The 18,320-nt window shown below is 43.0% G+C and overlaps 1 protein-coding gene across 1 annotated transcript in view; it reads left to right on the top strand.

Moving 5' to 3' along the window:
* The window catches only part of LOC126416676 (uncharacterized), a 558,811-nt gene that overhangs the window by 289,324 nt on the left and 251,167 nt on the right, over window positions 1-18,320 (top strand). Inside the window, exon 5 of the mRNA XM_050084484.1 lies at window positions 13,684-13,743. Within this exon, the coding sequence (XP_049940441.1) occupies window positions 13,684-13,743 (60 nt within the window). The remainder of the gene's footprint in view (window positions 1-13,683; window positions 13,744-18,320) is intronic.

The raw sequence follows: 18,320 nt of genomic DNA, 5'->3' as shown, positions 1-18,320 counted from the left end.
CAAACAAAAATACACCAAAATCGTGTGAGAAATAATGTAAAGGTCTCTTATTGCACTAGTGATACTCCCGCATCTGCAAAACTCTGCAGTCGCCCGTTAGAGGTCTCTGTGTCTGCCATGCCGCATTGCACGCTGACCCGCCGGTACGCCAGTCGGGACCAGTAGGGACGGTGCAGTGTGTCTCTAAAGTTGCGTTTTGTCACATTATTTGTGTATTGAAGTGTCAGATGGCTCGGCGATTGGTAATCAATCCTGCTAATGTATTGCGATTGGTTGAGATGAAGTTACGAAGAACCCTTCTTCGTGAAGGTGGTATTGGTGTAGAAGACGAATCATTCGCATGTTTTCTGGAATCTATTATAGTGCAGAAATATGAGCATAAGTTAGAAGCAGATACTGTTGTAACACTAACACGTAATGATGATGATATTGATGATAATGACGAACAACTCATTGCAAACGGTATTGCTATGGCAAGTGCGGGAAGAGGCAATGGAAGCAGTGACAGTGAATACCAACCGTCTCCCAAGAAGAAGGTTAAAGTTGTAAGTATCATCACGACGTTTGATGACAACACACTGGAAAACATGTACGATGATTATTACGTAAGAGGTTTCGACACATACGACAAGCTTCTGAAAAGATACCCTAAACTGAAGTCTAAAAGCAATATTAAAAACATACTGGATTACGTGGCAAAGAAAAGAGAAGGAAGCACAGTTTTCAAAGGAAATCGTACACTGCTGTTCAAGACCATCAAGGAGCGTGTAATGGCGAAATTCGATGAAGCGCGAGAATGCGGTTCCACCGTTCATTATTGGCATTTACAACATTGGGCATTGGACGTAGCCAGAAATCTCGGGTGTACAAACTTTACAGCTTCACTAGGATTTATTACTAATTTTAAAAATGAGTTTAGGATAACATCACGCCGTATCACTATGCTCCAAGCACGAAAAGATAAGGATGACGAAGAAGAGCTGATTGAAAGAGCTCAAACGTTTGATGCTGACGTCAATGAGCATATCACGAGAGAAAACATCGATATTAGTTCTGTATGGAACTGTGATCAGAGTCAGTTCAACTATGAACTTTCTTGTTACAGAACACTATCCACGAAAGGGGAGAGAAACACTGTCGCGATGTTGCAATCAGTTAACTGTGCAACACATAATTACACGATCGATGTTGCTATATCAATTGACGGACGATTGGCAGAAAAACTCTATATTTGCTTCCAAGAGTCCAGTGTAAAGTTTGGACCCCGCGTGTCAAGGGAAATAGAAACTCGGTGCCCTCCAAATGTCGTCGTCGATGCAAATGTGAGTGGGAAGATGACGAAACAACATCTGAAGAAGTTTTTTCTGTCAGTTTTGAATCCACATTTGTCGAGAAAGTCATTAGTACTGGTCTGAACATAAGGATGAACGAGTACTACTGGAAGCATCTGGCGGAAAATATGTAGATTTAAAAATCATTCAGCCTAAAACTACAAAATATGCACAACCTCTGGATGTGCATTTCTTCGGGCAATATAAAATATATGCCAAGAGAATAACAGACTTCATTAAGCTACGTTCCAGTAATATGCAGCCGAAATTGCACGACAGATTCTTTATCATGAATATGCATTCTGTCATTTACAACCAGTTATCTGCGGGATTATACAGACCAATGCTTCGTTACGCGTGGCAGAACGCTGGCTACGATATTGGTGAACCACCCCCCCCGAACAATTTCAGAAGTGTCATTGACGTGGCGTTCAACACTCATATTATAGAATGTGGAAATACGCCATGCGATCAACTTGCATTTCTTCACTGTGCGTTTTGCAGTCATTCGTATTGCTCGGAGCATTCTATTGGCATTCAGCATTTACATTTATAGTTAAGATTGCTGCATTGCGTATGGCGTCTACAATTACATCTACAGTGATATCTAGAGCATGAGTGCAGAGTTTTGCAGAAAAACGACACCCACCAGCACATTCAGAGGTACACAATGGTCCTGTAACCAAACGTTCATACAGATCTGTTTGTTCGAGCCCAAGTACTTTCCTGGGGAGATGGTTGCGGACATCCACACTGAAGTGAGGCGGTGGACCGTCTATTGTATCCACATTCTCTCACGAACAGCCAAGCAGACAGTGTAAATATGATACAACAGAGCCGCCTTATGGACAAGTAAAGTAAACAAAACCTGCATCATGACTTCCCAGCAATCAGGCTCGTCCTCCTTGTTTCCTTGCAGGAAATAGAGAATATACATGTAAATAAACAGCACTGTATGTGTAAACTTGTACACATATTAGTTGTAAATAAGCTAGAAAACAGTAATGCTGGACCAAGCGGTAGAGAAGTTTACTTCCATATCTCCTTAAGCTGGCTTCATCGACCCTACGGAAACACCCTGTATGTACTGGGTGTCTCGTCTAAGAGTCGTCAGGAACATTTTCTTTGCTGTTTCGAGAGATATTTGCAATTTCGTTTTTGTTGTGGTTAGCTGGAGTCAGGCCAAACAAATGCTTCTCATCACGTCTTTGACGCGACTCCCACTGTCAACAGAAATCGTCGGCTTGTTACAAAGAAAATTATTTTTAAATTCGAATTTTAAGTACCCATTCGACGGAGCGCTCCCAAATTAGCTAGTGCGATATTCGTTTTATCGTTAGCAGGGACAGCGGAACACGAAGAATAAACAGCAGTCCAGCAGCGACTCAGTAGCGCTGCGTGCTTAGCGGTAGTAGCGCGGGCCAGGACAGTGCTGTCACTGCTGGAGAAGTGAGCTAACGGGCGAGTTGTGGCGCCCTGGAAATATTCTAACAAGGGAACCTCCCCATCGCACCCCCCTCAGATTTAGTTATAACTTGGCACAGTGGATAGGCCTTGATAAACTGAACACAGATCAATTGAGAAAACAGGAAGAAGTTGTGTGGAACTGTGAAAAAATAAGCAAAATATACAAACTGAGTAGTCCATGTGCAAGATAGGCAACATCAAGGAGACCATGAGCTCCGGAGCACCGTGGTCCTGTGGTTAACGTGAGCAGCTGCGGAATGAGAAGTCCTTGGTTCAAGTCCTCCTTCGAATGAAAAGTTTACTTTTTTTATTTGCGCAAAGTTATGATCTGTCCGTCCCTTCATTGACATCTCTGTTCACTATAATAAGTTTAATGTCTGTGTTTTGCGACCGCATCGCAAAACCGTGCGATTAGTAGACGAAAGGACGTGCCTCTCCAATCGGAACCGAAAACATTTGATCGCAAGGTCATAGGTCAACCGATTCCTTCACAGGAAAACACGTCTAATATATTCTATACGACATTGGTGACGGCATGTGCGTCATGTTGTTGTTGTGGTCTTCAGTCCTGAGACTGGTTTGATGCAGCTCTCCATGCTACTCTATCCTGTGCAAGCTTTTTCATCTCCCAGTACCTATTGCAACCTACATCCTTCTGAATCTGCTTAGTGTATTCATCTCTTGGTCTCCCTCTACGATTTTTACCCTCCACGCTGCCCTCCAATACTAAATTGGTGATCCCTTGATGCCTCAGAACATGTCCTACCAACCGATCCCTTCTTCTGGTCAAGTTGTGCCACAAACTTCTCTTCTTCCCAATCCTATTCAATACTTCCTCATTAGTTATGTGATCTACCCATCTAATCTTCAGCATTCTTCTGTAGCACCACATTTCGAAAGCTTCTATTCTCTTCTTGTCCAAACTATTTATCGTCCATGTTTCACTTCCATACATGGCTACACTCCATACAAATACTTTCAGAAATGACTTCCTGACACTTAAATCAATACTGGATGTTAACAAATTTCTCTTCTTCAGAAACGCTTTCCTTGCCATTGCCAGCCTACATTTTATATCCTCTCTACTTCGACCATCATCAGTTATTTTGCTCCCCAAATAGCAAAACTCCTTTACTACTTTAAGTGCCTCATTTCCTAATCTAATTCCCTCAGCATCACCCGACTTAATTAGACTACATTCCATTATCCTTGTTTTGCTTTTGTTGATGTTCATCTTATATCCTCCTTTCAAGACACTGTCCATTCCATTCAACTGCTCTTCCAAGTCCTTTGCTGTCTCTGACAGAATTACAATGTCATCGGCGAACCTCAAAGTTTTTATTTCTTCTCCATGAATTTTAATACCTACCCCGAATTTTTCTTTTGTTTCCTTTACTGCTTGCTCAATATACAGATTGAACAACATCGGGGAGAGGCTACAACCCTGTCTTACTCCCTTCCCAACCACTGCTTCCCTTTCATGTCCCTCGACTCTTATAACTGCCATCTGGTTTCTGTACAAATTGTAAATAGCCTTTCGCTCCCTGTATTTTACCCCTGCCACCTTCAGAATTTGAAAGAGAGTATTCCAGTCAACATTGTCAAAAGCTTTCTCTAAGTCTACAAATGCTAGAAACGTAGGTTTGCCTTTCCTTAATCTTTCTTCTAAGATAAGTCGTAAGGTCAGTATTGCCTCACGTGTTCCAGTGTTTCTACGGAATCCAAACTGATCTTCCCCGAGGTTGGCTTCTACTAGTTTTTCCATTCGTCTGTAAAGAATTCGTGTTAGTATTTTGCAGCTGTGGCTTATTAAACTGATTGTTCGGTAATTTTCACATCTGTCAACACCTGCTTTCTTTGGGATTGGAATTATTATATTCTTCTTGAAGTCTGAGGGTATTTCGCCTGTTTCATACATCTTGCTCACCAGATGGTAGAGTTTTGTCAGGACTGGCTCTCCCACGGCCGTCAGTAGTTCCAGTGGAATATTGTCTACTCCGGGGGCCTTGTTTCGACTCAGGTCTTTCAGTGCTCTGTCAAACTCTTCACGCAGTATCGTATCTCCCATTTCATCTTCATCTGCATCCTCTTCCCTTTCCATAACATTGTCCTCAAGTACATCGCCCTTGTATAGACCCTCTATATACTCCTTCCACCTTTCTGCTTTCCCTTCTTTGCTTAGAACTGGGTTTCCATCTGAGCTCTTGATATTCATACAAGTCGTTCTCTTATCTCCAAAGGTCTCTTTAATTTTCCTGTAGGCGGTATCTATCTTACCCCTAGTGAGATAGGCCTCTACATCCTTACATTTGTCCTCTAGCCATCCCTGTTTAGCCATTTTGCACTTCCTGTCGATCTCGTTTTTGAGACGTTTGTATTCCTTTTTGCCTGTTTCACTTACCGCATTTTTATATTTTCTCCTTTCATCAATTAAATTCAATATTTCTTCTGTTACCCAAGGATTTCTACTAGCCCTCGTCTTTTTACCTACTTGATCCTCTGCTGCCTTCACTACTTCATCCCTCAAAGCTACCCATTCTTCTTCTACTGTATTTATTTCCCCTATTCCTGTCAATTGCTCCCTTATGCTCTCCCTGAATCTCTGTACAACCTCTGGTTCTTTCAGTTTATCCAGGTCCCATCTCCTTAAGTTCCCACCTTTTTGCAGTTTCTTCAGTTTTAATCTACAGGTCATAACCAATAGATAGTGGTCAGAGTCCACATCTGCCCGTGGAAATGTCTTACAATTTAAAACCTGGTTCCTAAATCTCTGTCTTACCATTATATAATCTATCTGATACCTTTTAGTATCTCCAGGGTTCTTCCATGTATACAACCTTCTTTCATGATTCTTAAACCAAGTGTTAGTTATGATTATGTTGTGCTCTGTGCAAAATTCTACCAGGCGGCTTCCTCTTTCATTTCTGTCCCCCAATCCATATTCACCTACTATGTTTCCTTCTCTCCCTTTTCCTACACTCGAATTCCAGTCACCCATGACTATTAAATTTTCGTCTCCCTTCACAATCTGAATAATTTCTTTTATTTCATCATACATTTCTTCAATTTCTTCGTCATCTGCAGAGCTAGTTGGCATATAAACTTGTACTACTGTAGTAGGTGTGGGCTTCGTATCTATCTTGGCCACAATAATGCGTTCACTATGCTGTTTGTAGTAGCTTACCCGCATTCCTATTTTCCTACTCATTATTAAACCTACTCCTGCATTACCCCTATTTGATTTTGTGTTTATAACCCTGTAGTCACCTGACCAGAAGTCTTGTTCCTCCTGCCACCGAACTTCACTAATTCCCACTATATCTAACTTCAACCTATCCATTTCCCTTTTTAAATTTTCTAACCTACCTGCCCGATTAAGGGATCTGACATTCCACGCTCCGATCCGTAGAACGCCAGTTTTCTTTCTCCTGATAACGACATCCTCTTGAGTAGTCCCCGCCCGGAGATCCGAATGGGGGACTATTTTACCTCCGGAATATTTTACCCAAGAGGACGCCATCATCATGTAATCATACAGTAAAGCTGCATGCCCTCGGGAAAAATTACGGCTGTAGTTTCCCCTTGCTTTCAGCCGTTCGCAGTACCAGCACAGCAAGGCCGTTTTGGTTATTGTTACAAGGCCAGATCAGTCAATCATCCAGACTGTTGCCCTTGCAACTACTGAAAAGGCTGCTGCCCCTCTTCAGGAACCACACGTTTGTCTGGCCTCTCAACAGATACCCCTCCGTTGTGGTTGCACCTACGGTACGGCTATCTGTATCGCTGAGGCACCCAAGCCTCCCCACCATCGGCAAGGTCCATGGTTCATGGTCATATGACAGGAATATGTTGTCGATCCACCTAACTTGTACACTTGGCGAATGGGTAAAAAGATTCTTCTACCTTGCCCGATTTAGGTTTTCTTGTGGATGTGATAATCACTCCCAAAAAATTGATGAAAACATAAGAGTTTGTCACATGAACTGAAAATAAAAAATTAAAGTTTTCACTCGGTGGAAGATTTGAACCAAGGACCTTTCGTTCCGCAGCTGCTCACGTTACCACGAGACCACGGCACTCCTGCCGTCGTAGTGTCCTTAATGTTGCCTATGTTGCCATAAACTACTCAGTTTGTATATTTTGATTATTTTTTCACAGTTCCACACAACTTCTTCCTGTTTTCTCAATTGATCTGTGTTCAGTTTTTCAAGGCCTATCCACTGTGCCAACTTATAACTAAATCTGAGGGGGGTGCGATGGGGAGGTTCCCTTGTAAGTTCGGAGTTGGCGTGGGCGCACGGGCCGCTCGGCAAGCCGGGGCTCGTCAGCAACTGCATGGTCCTGAACATTAGCTGGAGCAAGAGGGATAGCCCCAGTGCGTCGTGCAGGCCAACCACATGGCTGGGAACTCCACGTTGACGCTGTGTCGAGGACTGTGCTTTGTGTCGATGAAGGACATTTGTTTATTTATTAGTTTATTTAACCTGGCAATATTAGGGCCATCAGGCCCTCTCTTACATCTAACCAGGAATTATATTTTACATTCTTATATTTTAGTAGGCACGTTAAACTATATCTGGTAGAAAAAGTGAAATAAACAATTACAAAGGCACACTTGGAAAAATACATACATATAGAGGTTATATTCGTAGATGATGAGTACTGTTATAATTAGACATCATGAAAGACACAGATTTTAGATAGGACTGCTAGCAGCAGGGACTATAAGGGAGACTGGTGGTTAAGGGAGAAGAAGCATAGAGACGTGATGAAACATAATTAAGGAAATATAAAGGAAAAGAAGATTGTGTGGCTAATAGAGATAGATGAAGAGGAAGAAGAGAAAGGAGCAAGGTAGGAGACACTAGCTTTGCTATTTGACAGAGGAGAGGATTCGCCCCGTACATTAATTTTGTGGAAAACATTGTGAGGATGATACTAGGAAATGCTTCAACTTCTTCTTAAAAGCAGCAGGAGAGTGAATTTTGCGCAAGGTAAGGGGCAGTTTGCTCCAGAGGCGGACAGCAGCAACTGAGAAGGATGTTTGCAAAAGTTTTTGTTTTATGAGTGGGCACAGTTAGGTTCAAAATGGTTCAAATGGCTCTGAGCACTATGGGACTTAACTACTAAGGTCATCAGTCCCCTAGAACATAGAACTACTTAAACCTAACTAACCTAAGGACATCACACACATCCATGCCCGAGGCAGGATTCGAACCTGCGATCGTAGCGGTCGCGCGGTTCCAGACTGTAGCACCTAGAACCGCTCGGCCACTCCGGCTGGCGGCACAGTTAGGATACCAAATAAGAATGACCTCGTGTTTCGATTATGATGGCATGAAAGGTTTTTAATCTCTGAAGCAAGGTACTGGGGTGCTTGCGCGACGAAGAGTCGGTGAAGTAGACATAGAGTATGGTAGTCACGCAATTTGTCCGGCCGCAGCCACCCTAGCTGGGAGTATGAAGCAGTAACATGATCATATCGGCGAATGTTGCAGGTGTAACGCACACAGGCATTCATGGTTAGTTCTAGCCGTCTTTTGTTTTCACTACTCATGTCTTGTTTGTATGCCGGGATTGCCAAAGATGGCGGACTTTGTGAAACCATAATGGACGACGATTCTGATGGTGTAATCAGATTTTCAATATCTTTATTAGTTTAAAGTTTAGTATCTGACTGTAAATTATACAATTAACACCCAGCATCGAGTTTCCAATATCTAAACGGATCATCCGATTTTGTGATCGACGTGTCTTTAGAAAGCTATTAGTGTAAACCTAAATTGGTATGAATTACAGGCGTGTAACTTCAATAGTACGTGAGTAACTGGGGGTCAAAGTGGCCAATTACTATTGATCCGTGTTACACGAAAAAACGGTAGCAGCATGCTTATAAATATATTTATCCGTCTATGCCTTTGTTTATATCTGATATACACTATTTATGAAGAAATCGGTCAAATATTTACTGTGTTTTAGAAAGCAGAGACATTACGCTGCTGGCCTACTTTTGTTTGTATTCCTTTCATATATGTTTATTTAATGTGTTTATACACTCCTGGAAATTGAAATAAGAACACCGTGAATTCATTGTCCCAGGAAGGGGAAACTTTATTGACACATTCCTGGGGTCAGATACATCACATGATCACACTGACAGAACCACAGGCACATAGACACAGGCAACAGAGCATGCACAATGTCGGCACTAGTACAGTGTATATCCACCTTTCGCAGCAATGCAGGCTGCTATTCTCCCATGGAGACGATCGTAGAGATGCTGGATGTAGTCCTGTGGAACGGCTTGCCATGCCTTTTCCACCTGGCGCCTCAGTTGGACCAGCGTTCGTGCTGGACGTGCAGACCGCGTGAGACGACGCTTCATCCAGTCCCAAACATGCTCAATGGGGGACAGATCCGGAGATCTTGCTGGCCAGGGTAGTTGACTTACACCTTCTAGAGCACGTTGAGTGGCACGGGATACATGCGGACGTGCATTGTCCTGTTGGAACAGCAAGTTCCCTTGCCGGTCTAGGAATGGTAGAACGATGGGTTCGATGACGGTTTGGATGTACCGTGCACTATTCAGTGTCCCCTCGACGATCACCAGTGGTGTACGGCCAGTGTAGGAGATCGCTCCCCACACCATGATGCCGGGTGTTGGTCCTGTGTGCCTCGGTCGTATGTAGTCCTGATTGTGGCGCTCACCTGCACGGCGCCAAACACGCATACGACCATCATTGGCACCAAGGCAGATGCGACTCTCATCGCTGAAGACGACACGTCTCCATTCGTCCCTCCATTCACGCCTGTCGCGACACCACTGGAGGCGGGCTGCACGATGTTGGGGCGTGAGCGGAAGACGGCCTAACGGTGTGCGGGACCGTAGCCCAGCTTCATGGAGACGGTTGCGAATGGTCCTCGCCGATACCCCAGGAGCAACAGTGTCCCTAATTTGCTGGGAAGTGGCGGTGCGGTCCTCTACGGCACTGCGTAGGATCCTACGGTCTTGGCGTGCATCCGTGCGTCGCTGCGGTCCGGTCCCAGGTCGACGGGCACGTGCACCTTCCGCCGACCACTGGCGACAACATCGATGTACTGTGGAGACCTCACGCCCCACGTGTTGAGCAATTCGGCGGTACGTCCACCCGGCCTCCCGCATGCCCACTATACGCCCTCGCTCAAAGTCCGTCAACTGCACATACGGTTCACGTCCACGCTGTCGCGGCATGCTACCAGTGTTAAAGACTGCGATGGAGCTCCGTATGCCACGGCAAACTGGCTGACACTGACGGCGGCGGTGCACAAATGCTGCGCAGCTAGCGCCATTCGACGGCCAACACCGCGGTTCCTGGTGTGTCCGCTGTGCCGTGCGTGTGATCATTGCTTGTACAGCCCTCTCGCAGTGTCCGGAGCAAGTATGGTGGGTCTGACACACCGGTGTCAATGTGTTCTTTTTTCCATTTCCAGGAGTGTATATGAAATACTTTCATATGTGTTTCAATACGTTTGTGAGTGTGCGTTGGCTTGGAGACATGGCGAGAGCGCTTATAGCCAATCACAGCGCTCGTTACTACGGTAGGCGACTACCGAAGTCAATGGAGAGACTGTATGGAAGTGGGGGAAGAGCATCGGGTGGCACAGGACACGGGGGAGTCCTGGATGGGAAGGCGCAGGAAATACTTGGAGAGTGTTGAGCAGCTTGCGCGTGGTCGCTGGAGATAGAAATATTTCGTAGTGCCGACTTGTGCACTTTTGAGATTTCCGTGGCTTCTGCAGTGAAGACGTGGTATACATTTAGAAGTGAATATCTCGCGAGCTATGTTGTTGCTCATAACTGATTACGTGAAGTAGGAATCTATTGTTTCCCTGTTATTCAACTTATATTTTATTTAATTGCTGGACCATCGACACCAATAAGTGTTTTACTGTAATAAAAGGCATTCTTAAAGGTACTTCTGCTATCGTTCTCATCATTTAATGTCGTTAAAATAGTACCCGCAGTTTCTATTTAATTGCAATCTTTCATATATAAATTTCTATGTTACATTCAAAATTCACAATTGCCAAGTGATAGGAACCTTCGACCATTCGATCCATGTGTGTATTCTTATTGTATACTGTAGACTCAGCAGTATTTGGCTTGTACTGCTTATCCCAGCCCCTAGACAACGAAACCAGCCAAAACTTTTAATATTTCAACTCTGAGTCTGAGGGTACGTAGTTGAGGACCACCATTAACTTTTTTTTTTGTTTTTTAAAGCCCGCAAGCACATCTACATCTACATGGATACTCCACAAAATCAGACTTAAGTGCCAGGCAGAGGGTTCATCGAACCACCTTCTCAATAATTCGATCGTTTAAAGTTGGTGACCGAAATTTCGTGAGGAGATTCCGCAACGAAAAATCTACCCCAAATCCTCCATCATGTCTGTGACAGTCTCTCCCCATTTTTTTTCTCCACAATACAAACCGTGCTGCTCTTCTTCGAACTTTTCGATAGTACTCCGATAATCTTATCTGTCAAGGATCCCAGACTGCGCAGCAGTACTCCAAAAATGGACGGAGAAGCGTAGTGTAGGCAGTCTCTTTGGTAGATCTGTTGCATCTTCTAAGTGTTCTGCCAATAAAACGCTGTCCTTGGTTTGCCTCCCCCACAACATTTTCTATGTGTTCTTTCCAATTCAAGTTGTTCCTAATTGTAATTCCTAGGTATTTAGTTGAATTTACGGCGTTTAGATTAGACTGATTTATCGTGTAACCGAAATTTAACGGATTCCTTTTAGCACTCATGTGGATGACCTCACAGTTTTCGTTATTTAGGGTCAACTGCCAATTTTTGCACCATACAGATTTCCTAAATCGTTTTGCAATTTGTTTCGATCTTCCAAAGACTTTACTAGATGATAAACTACAGCATCATCTGGAAACAATCTAAGACGGCTGCTTACATTGTCCCCTTAATCGCTTATATATATAAGGAACAATAGAGGGCCTATAACTTTACTTTGGGGAACGCCAGAAATCACATCTGTTTTACTCGATGATTTTCCATCAGTTACTACGAACTGTGATATCTCCGACATCTCACGAATCCAGTCGCACAACTGAAACGATATTCCACAACCACGCAGTTTCACTACAAGCCGTTTGTGTGGTACAGTGTCAAAAGCCTTCTGGAAATCTAGAAATACGGAATCAATTTGAAATCCCTTGTCAGTGGCACCCAGCACTTCGCGTGTGTAAAGAGTTAGTTGTGTTTCACAAGAACGATGTTTTCTTAATCCGCGCTGACTGTGTGCCAATAGACCGTTCTCTTCGAAGTAATTCATAATGTTCGATAACAATATATGTTCCAAAATCCTGTGTGAGTAGTGGCTATTCCGAGCGTTTAAATGTCGCTGTTAATACACAGCGATAAACGAATATCGCACTAGACTAATTTGGGAGCACTCTATCAAATGAGTACGTAAAATTCCATTTTAAAAATAATTTTATTTGTTACTGGAAACAAACCGACGCATTCTACTGATAATAGACGTCGCATAAAAGACGCCATGAGCAGTATTTACTTGGACTGACTCCAGTTGCAGAAAGCAAAATCGAAATAGCAAATATCTGCTGAAACACCAGAGAAAATGCCCCTGACGACTCTTATGAAGAGACATCCTGTATACGCTCTGTTTACTACGGTTTGTAGTATACCACCTAATAATGGCCGCATGGTCTAAATTACAGTAGTGGACTTTATGAATACAGTACATCATTTTACCTTCAAAGGCAACCATGGTATCAAAAAATTATGTGTAATTGTTCGGTGATTGCATTTCACAGGTTCTCCACGGTTCTGAAGCTGTTTTCACAAAAATAAATGTAACTGGGCTAACAAACTGAATAAGTCATAATTACATTATTACCCGATAACGAGCTACGGAGACCACGAGTACCTTGAATTAAAATACTCAGAGAGTATCCCTGAACCACCTCCTGAACTGTGTGAGTGGAACTCGGTTTCACCATGTAACCAGCCACACATCTTCCTACAAACAGCCACACATCTTACAGCATACAGCCATAAATCTGTCTACATACAGCCACACATCTTTCAGTATACCTACACCAGCAGCAGGTTTATATTTAATATCTGATCTCACATTCAGAATAAAAACAACATTTAAATTTTTAATCTTAAATTAGGTCTACCATTTTTCTATTATATGCATTGTTTCAGTTGTTGCACCACTCTAATCAATGACTTGAGAGAAAGAAAAAAATGATTTTGCCGATTTATCCCAGCCTTATTATTCTGAATTACGTACATTATGTAGGCCAGCTTTACTGACATTTGCTGATTTTTGAACCAAACAACAGAATCAGGAACCATTTACCAAGCACCAGAGTTCAGGTAGAGGGAAGTAACAATCTAGAAACTGATCAGATGTTTCGGCGTCTCTTCTGATTCACATGAAATGCCACCAAACAATATTAATTATCGACATTCTCAATGTTTTTAGTTCATTTCATTTTTGGTAGAATAGGACTATAGCTAACAAATTATACCTAAATATAGCATTTAGTGAGTTGTGAGAAGTGACCTCCACAGTTATATCTTGTGAAGATTTGTGCTGCACTGAAGCGCTAATTCAGGGCACTTCCATTATCGGATATCCTTCCAACAACCCAGCTTTGAGGTCACTACATTCCTCGTAGTTTCCAGACGATGGATCTGAATGCTCAGCTTTCAGTTTGTCAAAACTTTCGTTTAGTTACATATAACTCAGAGTGAAATGTTGATTAGATACTTATGATGAGCAATACTGCCCATCTACCTTGTTTTTGTATGCCATTTCTGTATGTGAGCTAATGGAAATTGTTTTGTTATAGCATTTCGTGAAGCAGCGTTACGCATTCCACAACATCGTCGGAAGATACTATTGCGCAACGGTAAGTATACTACCGCCAATCGCGAGACGTGTTACTTGCTGTTACAACATAATGACCATCTGCATATATTCAGAAGTATCCAGAGTGTTTAACCAACCAGGAGACCTATCTCAATGCTTAATCAACTATGACAGCATGTCTACTATACAAAGTTGACAGACTGGGAGGGTATTTGATATTATTTCAGTGATTACAAAGTCTACGCAAATTTACAAAGAGATTGGCAATATGAGCCCACTTAACAGTATCATGTTGCACCCCCTCTGCCCTGGAAGCACTGACTCGCTGGGATGGTTATCATAAAGCCGTTGTATCATCTCGTGAGGCTAGATGACGTGCAACTGTTGCAAATGGTCATTCATGTCCTGGATACAGGTAAGAGGACAGGATTGACGTCCTAGCTGGTCTCACACATATTCCATCGGGGATACATGATTGGGGGAGAGGTTTGAGGATGTTGACCATGATGATGATGATGATGTCTGGTTTGCTGGGCGCTCAACTGCACGGTCATCAGCGCCCGTACAAAGACCCAATTTTGACACCGTCCAATGTAGCCACTGTCACTAATGATGATGATGATGCTGGCCATGAGGTACCACCACATCACGCAAGCAGTTCATATAGCCACATGCCATGCGTGGATGAGCTTTGCCCTGTTGAAAAATGACACCACAATACTGTCGCATGAGAGGTAACACATGAGGATGCAGGATGCTCTGAGATGCTATGGTGTCGTCAGAGTTGCCTCAGTCACTACCAGCTGCCACCAGAAGTTATACTGGATGGCACCCACACCATGACGCCAACAATAACATCCCTGTGCCTTTCCTCGGATCACCGTCAAATTTGCCGACAATGGTCATCCGGGATAATGCAGAACAGTGATTCGTTGCTGAACACAGTGTAACGTAGCAGATTATTACGAGTTGTCATCTTGCATTGAAAGCGTGGCTTGTCGGGGAGTCGTGAGGAGAGCAGATTCTGGTTCTCACGCTGGTACAACTGACGCTGGCTACTGGGCCGAGCGAAACGTGTACTTTCTTAAAGCCGTCGGCACACGGACCGTGCTGTCGAACGTTAACGTTGAGCCTGCCAAGTTCAACGTGCTGCTGAACGCTCAGGAACGATGCGACTTGTGCATACGGTACGTGGGCCCCAACGTGCTATACGCGATCGCAAGGCACTCCAGTGGCAGCTGAGGAATGTTTCTAGTTCGTAAATCATACTGTTTACTCAACGGGCGCGCGTTAAATTCCCACGTTAGCTCTATTAAAACGCAAATTCCTCCATCGTCCACGAAAAGAAAGTATCATGTCCAATCAATAAGGACACAGGCTTATAAAAGTTCCATTACAAATAGTGCGGTACAAATTTGGAATACTTCCGCATAAAATAAACATTATTTCATCATTCCCACATTTTAGTAAAACCGCAAGGTCAGTCTTACTTGATCACCGTTCCTACCCAGTAGCAGAATCTTTGCAACATATGAATTACGAAGCGTTAAAGAAAAAGGAGCAAAATATCTTTATACAAGTAACGCAAGCTGTCCTGTAGATTAAGCCAATCGAACAGTCACCCCCGAAAAAAAGGTGAACTTATATTTACATAACATCAGATATTATAGTATATACTTATATTAAACTAATAAGAAAGTATCAGAACCTAATAAAAACGCGAATGTTATGAAAAAAAATTTAGAATTGGCAAGACGCGAACTACCGCCCCACCCCATATCTCATTAACGGATACTGACGCTAGTTATTACGATACACCAACAATATTCCTCTGCCATCTAATCATAGCATGTTACGCGATGCTGAAAACCTTAATCGTACATATGCTACTTAATTGAAATTTAATCATAACAAATTGTACCAAGAACAATGCGTTTTCGGTGGATCTTCAGTGTGTCGCTGCCTTCAAATAGCCTACTCTCATAATAAGCAAGTTACAATAATTCTTTTGCCACGAATATGATGTTTTTCATTATTTTATTGGAACGAATCACACAGTTAACAACGGGTTTTCCAGTGATTCTCAATTTGCTGGTGCTCAGAAACGGCATATATACATATAGGCTTGAGATGAATGCCAATATGGCGCCTCACAACTCTGTACTGAAGGGAGACGGCGTGCGTGTGACGTAGGTGGTGTTGTGCCATATCATTGGTCAACGCAGAGGTGCACTCTCAGAATATCTGACATGCCAGATATTGCTCTGCACGTTCGGAAAGACTCGCGAACGTGCTATTCCACGATATGACGCCAGAAACTCGGCACGCTCAACGTTCGGATGCACGGTCCGTGTGCCGACGGCTTAACTCTGCGTACAATACGTTACACACATTCTCTATGAATATGAAGAAGTACTATTAAATATTAATCGATTATTTTCCATATTTAGTATACCAAATGCTACGAATCACACAACCATACTGTTATAAATTTCAAATCAATAACTTCAATACTTTCGGAGATAATAATTTTTAACTAAAACATATAATAACCGTGCTGGAATTGTGAAACTGAGTTAGGGGCTTAATATATAATATAAACTGAAACTACAACCAAGAGGATAGGTCCATATAATCTAACTTTCTGGACTTTTCTTTAGTTTCATTACCATAGATTTCTGACGTAAGTAAAAGTACTATGGAAAATTATTATTTCATTGTGTTTTGGTTGTTTAAGTGTTCTGGAGAGACTGAGAGAGTGTATGGCAGTCATACATAAAATGAGAATATGATATTTTATTTAAAACTATGTGAATGTATTCGTGAGAAAGTTGTCGTGTAATAGGGGACTTTGTAACGTATATCCGAGTGAGCTTGATTTTGTAAAAGGTAACCAGAAGAGGAGTAGAGTATTAAATTTATTAGTAATTTATTTTGTGGAAAGGAATTGTATTTTGTTTTGATTTAATTTTATTTAGTTTCGGAACTACGAGATTTCTAGTCTAAATTACTTGTGATAACCTGATTGGTTGACCGCGAGTGTAGAAGCGCTCGAGATGAACTGATTGGCTTCTTGACATACTATCCAATTGGAATCCAAAATTTCCCGTGCGTTTGAGTAGGGCTTTGTGCCTCAGATCTACGAGTCGAGAGAGTCGCTCGGTAACCGTCTTCTGGTAAACTCCTATGTTACACCGCGCTGATAAAATCTGTACCAAAATGAAGAAATTCGCGCCGGCCGGAGTGGCCGAGCGGATCTAGGCGCTACAGTCTGGAACAGCGCGACCGCTTCGGTCGCAGGTTCGAATCCTGCCTCGGGTATGGATGTGTGTGATGTCCTTAGGTTAGTTAGGTTTAAGTAGTTCTAAGTTCTAGGGGACTGATGACCTCAGAAGTTAAGTCCCATAGTGCTCAGAGCCGTTTGAACCATTTGAAGAAATTCGCGCATTTTATCGTTTCTCAAGTCGTTGACAAAAAGCGACCACAGTATACTGTATTTTTTGAAAGCTAGAGCTTTCTAAGTGATTTACTGTAGGAGATATTAGCGTGTGAACATTTCATGTCGACCATAAACTTCACGTTGCGTGTTTCGTGCGGATAAACAGACATTATGGCGAGCAGTTCTTTACAAGAAACCTGCTGAACGTGGTAACTCGCAAGTAGTCGTGGGTCAGCGACTGTTTAGGACGTTCAAAGTATCGGGTCGGACTGGCTGCTTTCGAGTGTGAACTTGTAACAGAGACAGTCAGTAACAGTGCGTAATTGATGTTGGAATATTAAATAGGGACTTGATAGGCGTTTTCGGTGCTTTAAAGACAATACACCAACTTAAAGGAAATTTTAGACATTTTTTAAATGAGTCATGCAAGAATCCAGACGCTCGATAGTTTAACTAACTTTCAGCTACTGCCCATGGACTGGAGTTATGTGGCCTTTGTGTGGTAGGTATTTACTCGAATTTTCGTCAACGCTGCTTTTGTCGGCTAAACCAGTATCTGCCATCATAGAGTGAAGGGGCAGACAACCTGAAGCCTATCCAGGTAGGTGGACTGATTGTTTAAAGGATACTGAGAGATCAACTCGCCCCGCCGCAACAGTGCCATTCATAATCAGTCCATCCTTCTTAGTCACGACGCTATTCGAAACACAGACGTTAGTGTTCCGGTATTAATGGCAGCCTGCGCATGGGAAAGTTAGCTGCTGCTAAATTTCTTGCCAACGCTGCGGGGTAACACTGAATGTTGCAGAGAGTGCATTACTTGTTCGCCGATGGCAGGCGGAGATGTCAAGGGCTTACGGTGTGTTTGGTGCTCAAGGCGGCGATCCTCCCTTGCGGTTATGAGGCGCTGTGGACCGAAACCTTGATGAGGGGTATGCCTGCCCTCACCTTACCACTAAGTCCAACATCGTGTCACTGTCACACCCGAATGCCTCAGACACCTAGGTGTTGCACGATTCGACCAGTTGTGACCGCTCAATGTCATTCAATACGATCACGACGACACCCTTCGATCGGCGTTAGCACTCGTGGTGTCACTCGCCTTCATACATGGCAGTGGACGTTTGAAAATTCGTGACGCTAGCTCAATGGTCGTCAATTGATATAAATGTTATTCC

Source organism: Schistocerca serialis, chromosome 8 (genome assembly GCF_023864345.2).
Source record: "Schistocerca serialis cubense isolate TAMUIC-IGC-003099 chromosome 8, iqSchSeri2.2, whole genome shotgun sequence".
Lineage (NCBI taxonomy): Eukaryota > Metazoa > Arthropoda > Insecta > Orthoptera > Acrididae > Schistocerca > Schistocerca serialis.
Note: the sequence above shows the minus strand (reverse complement) of the source record. Positions and strands in the feature narration are given on the sequence as shown.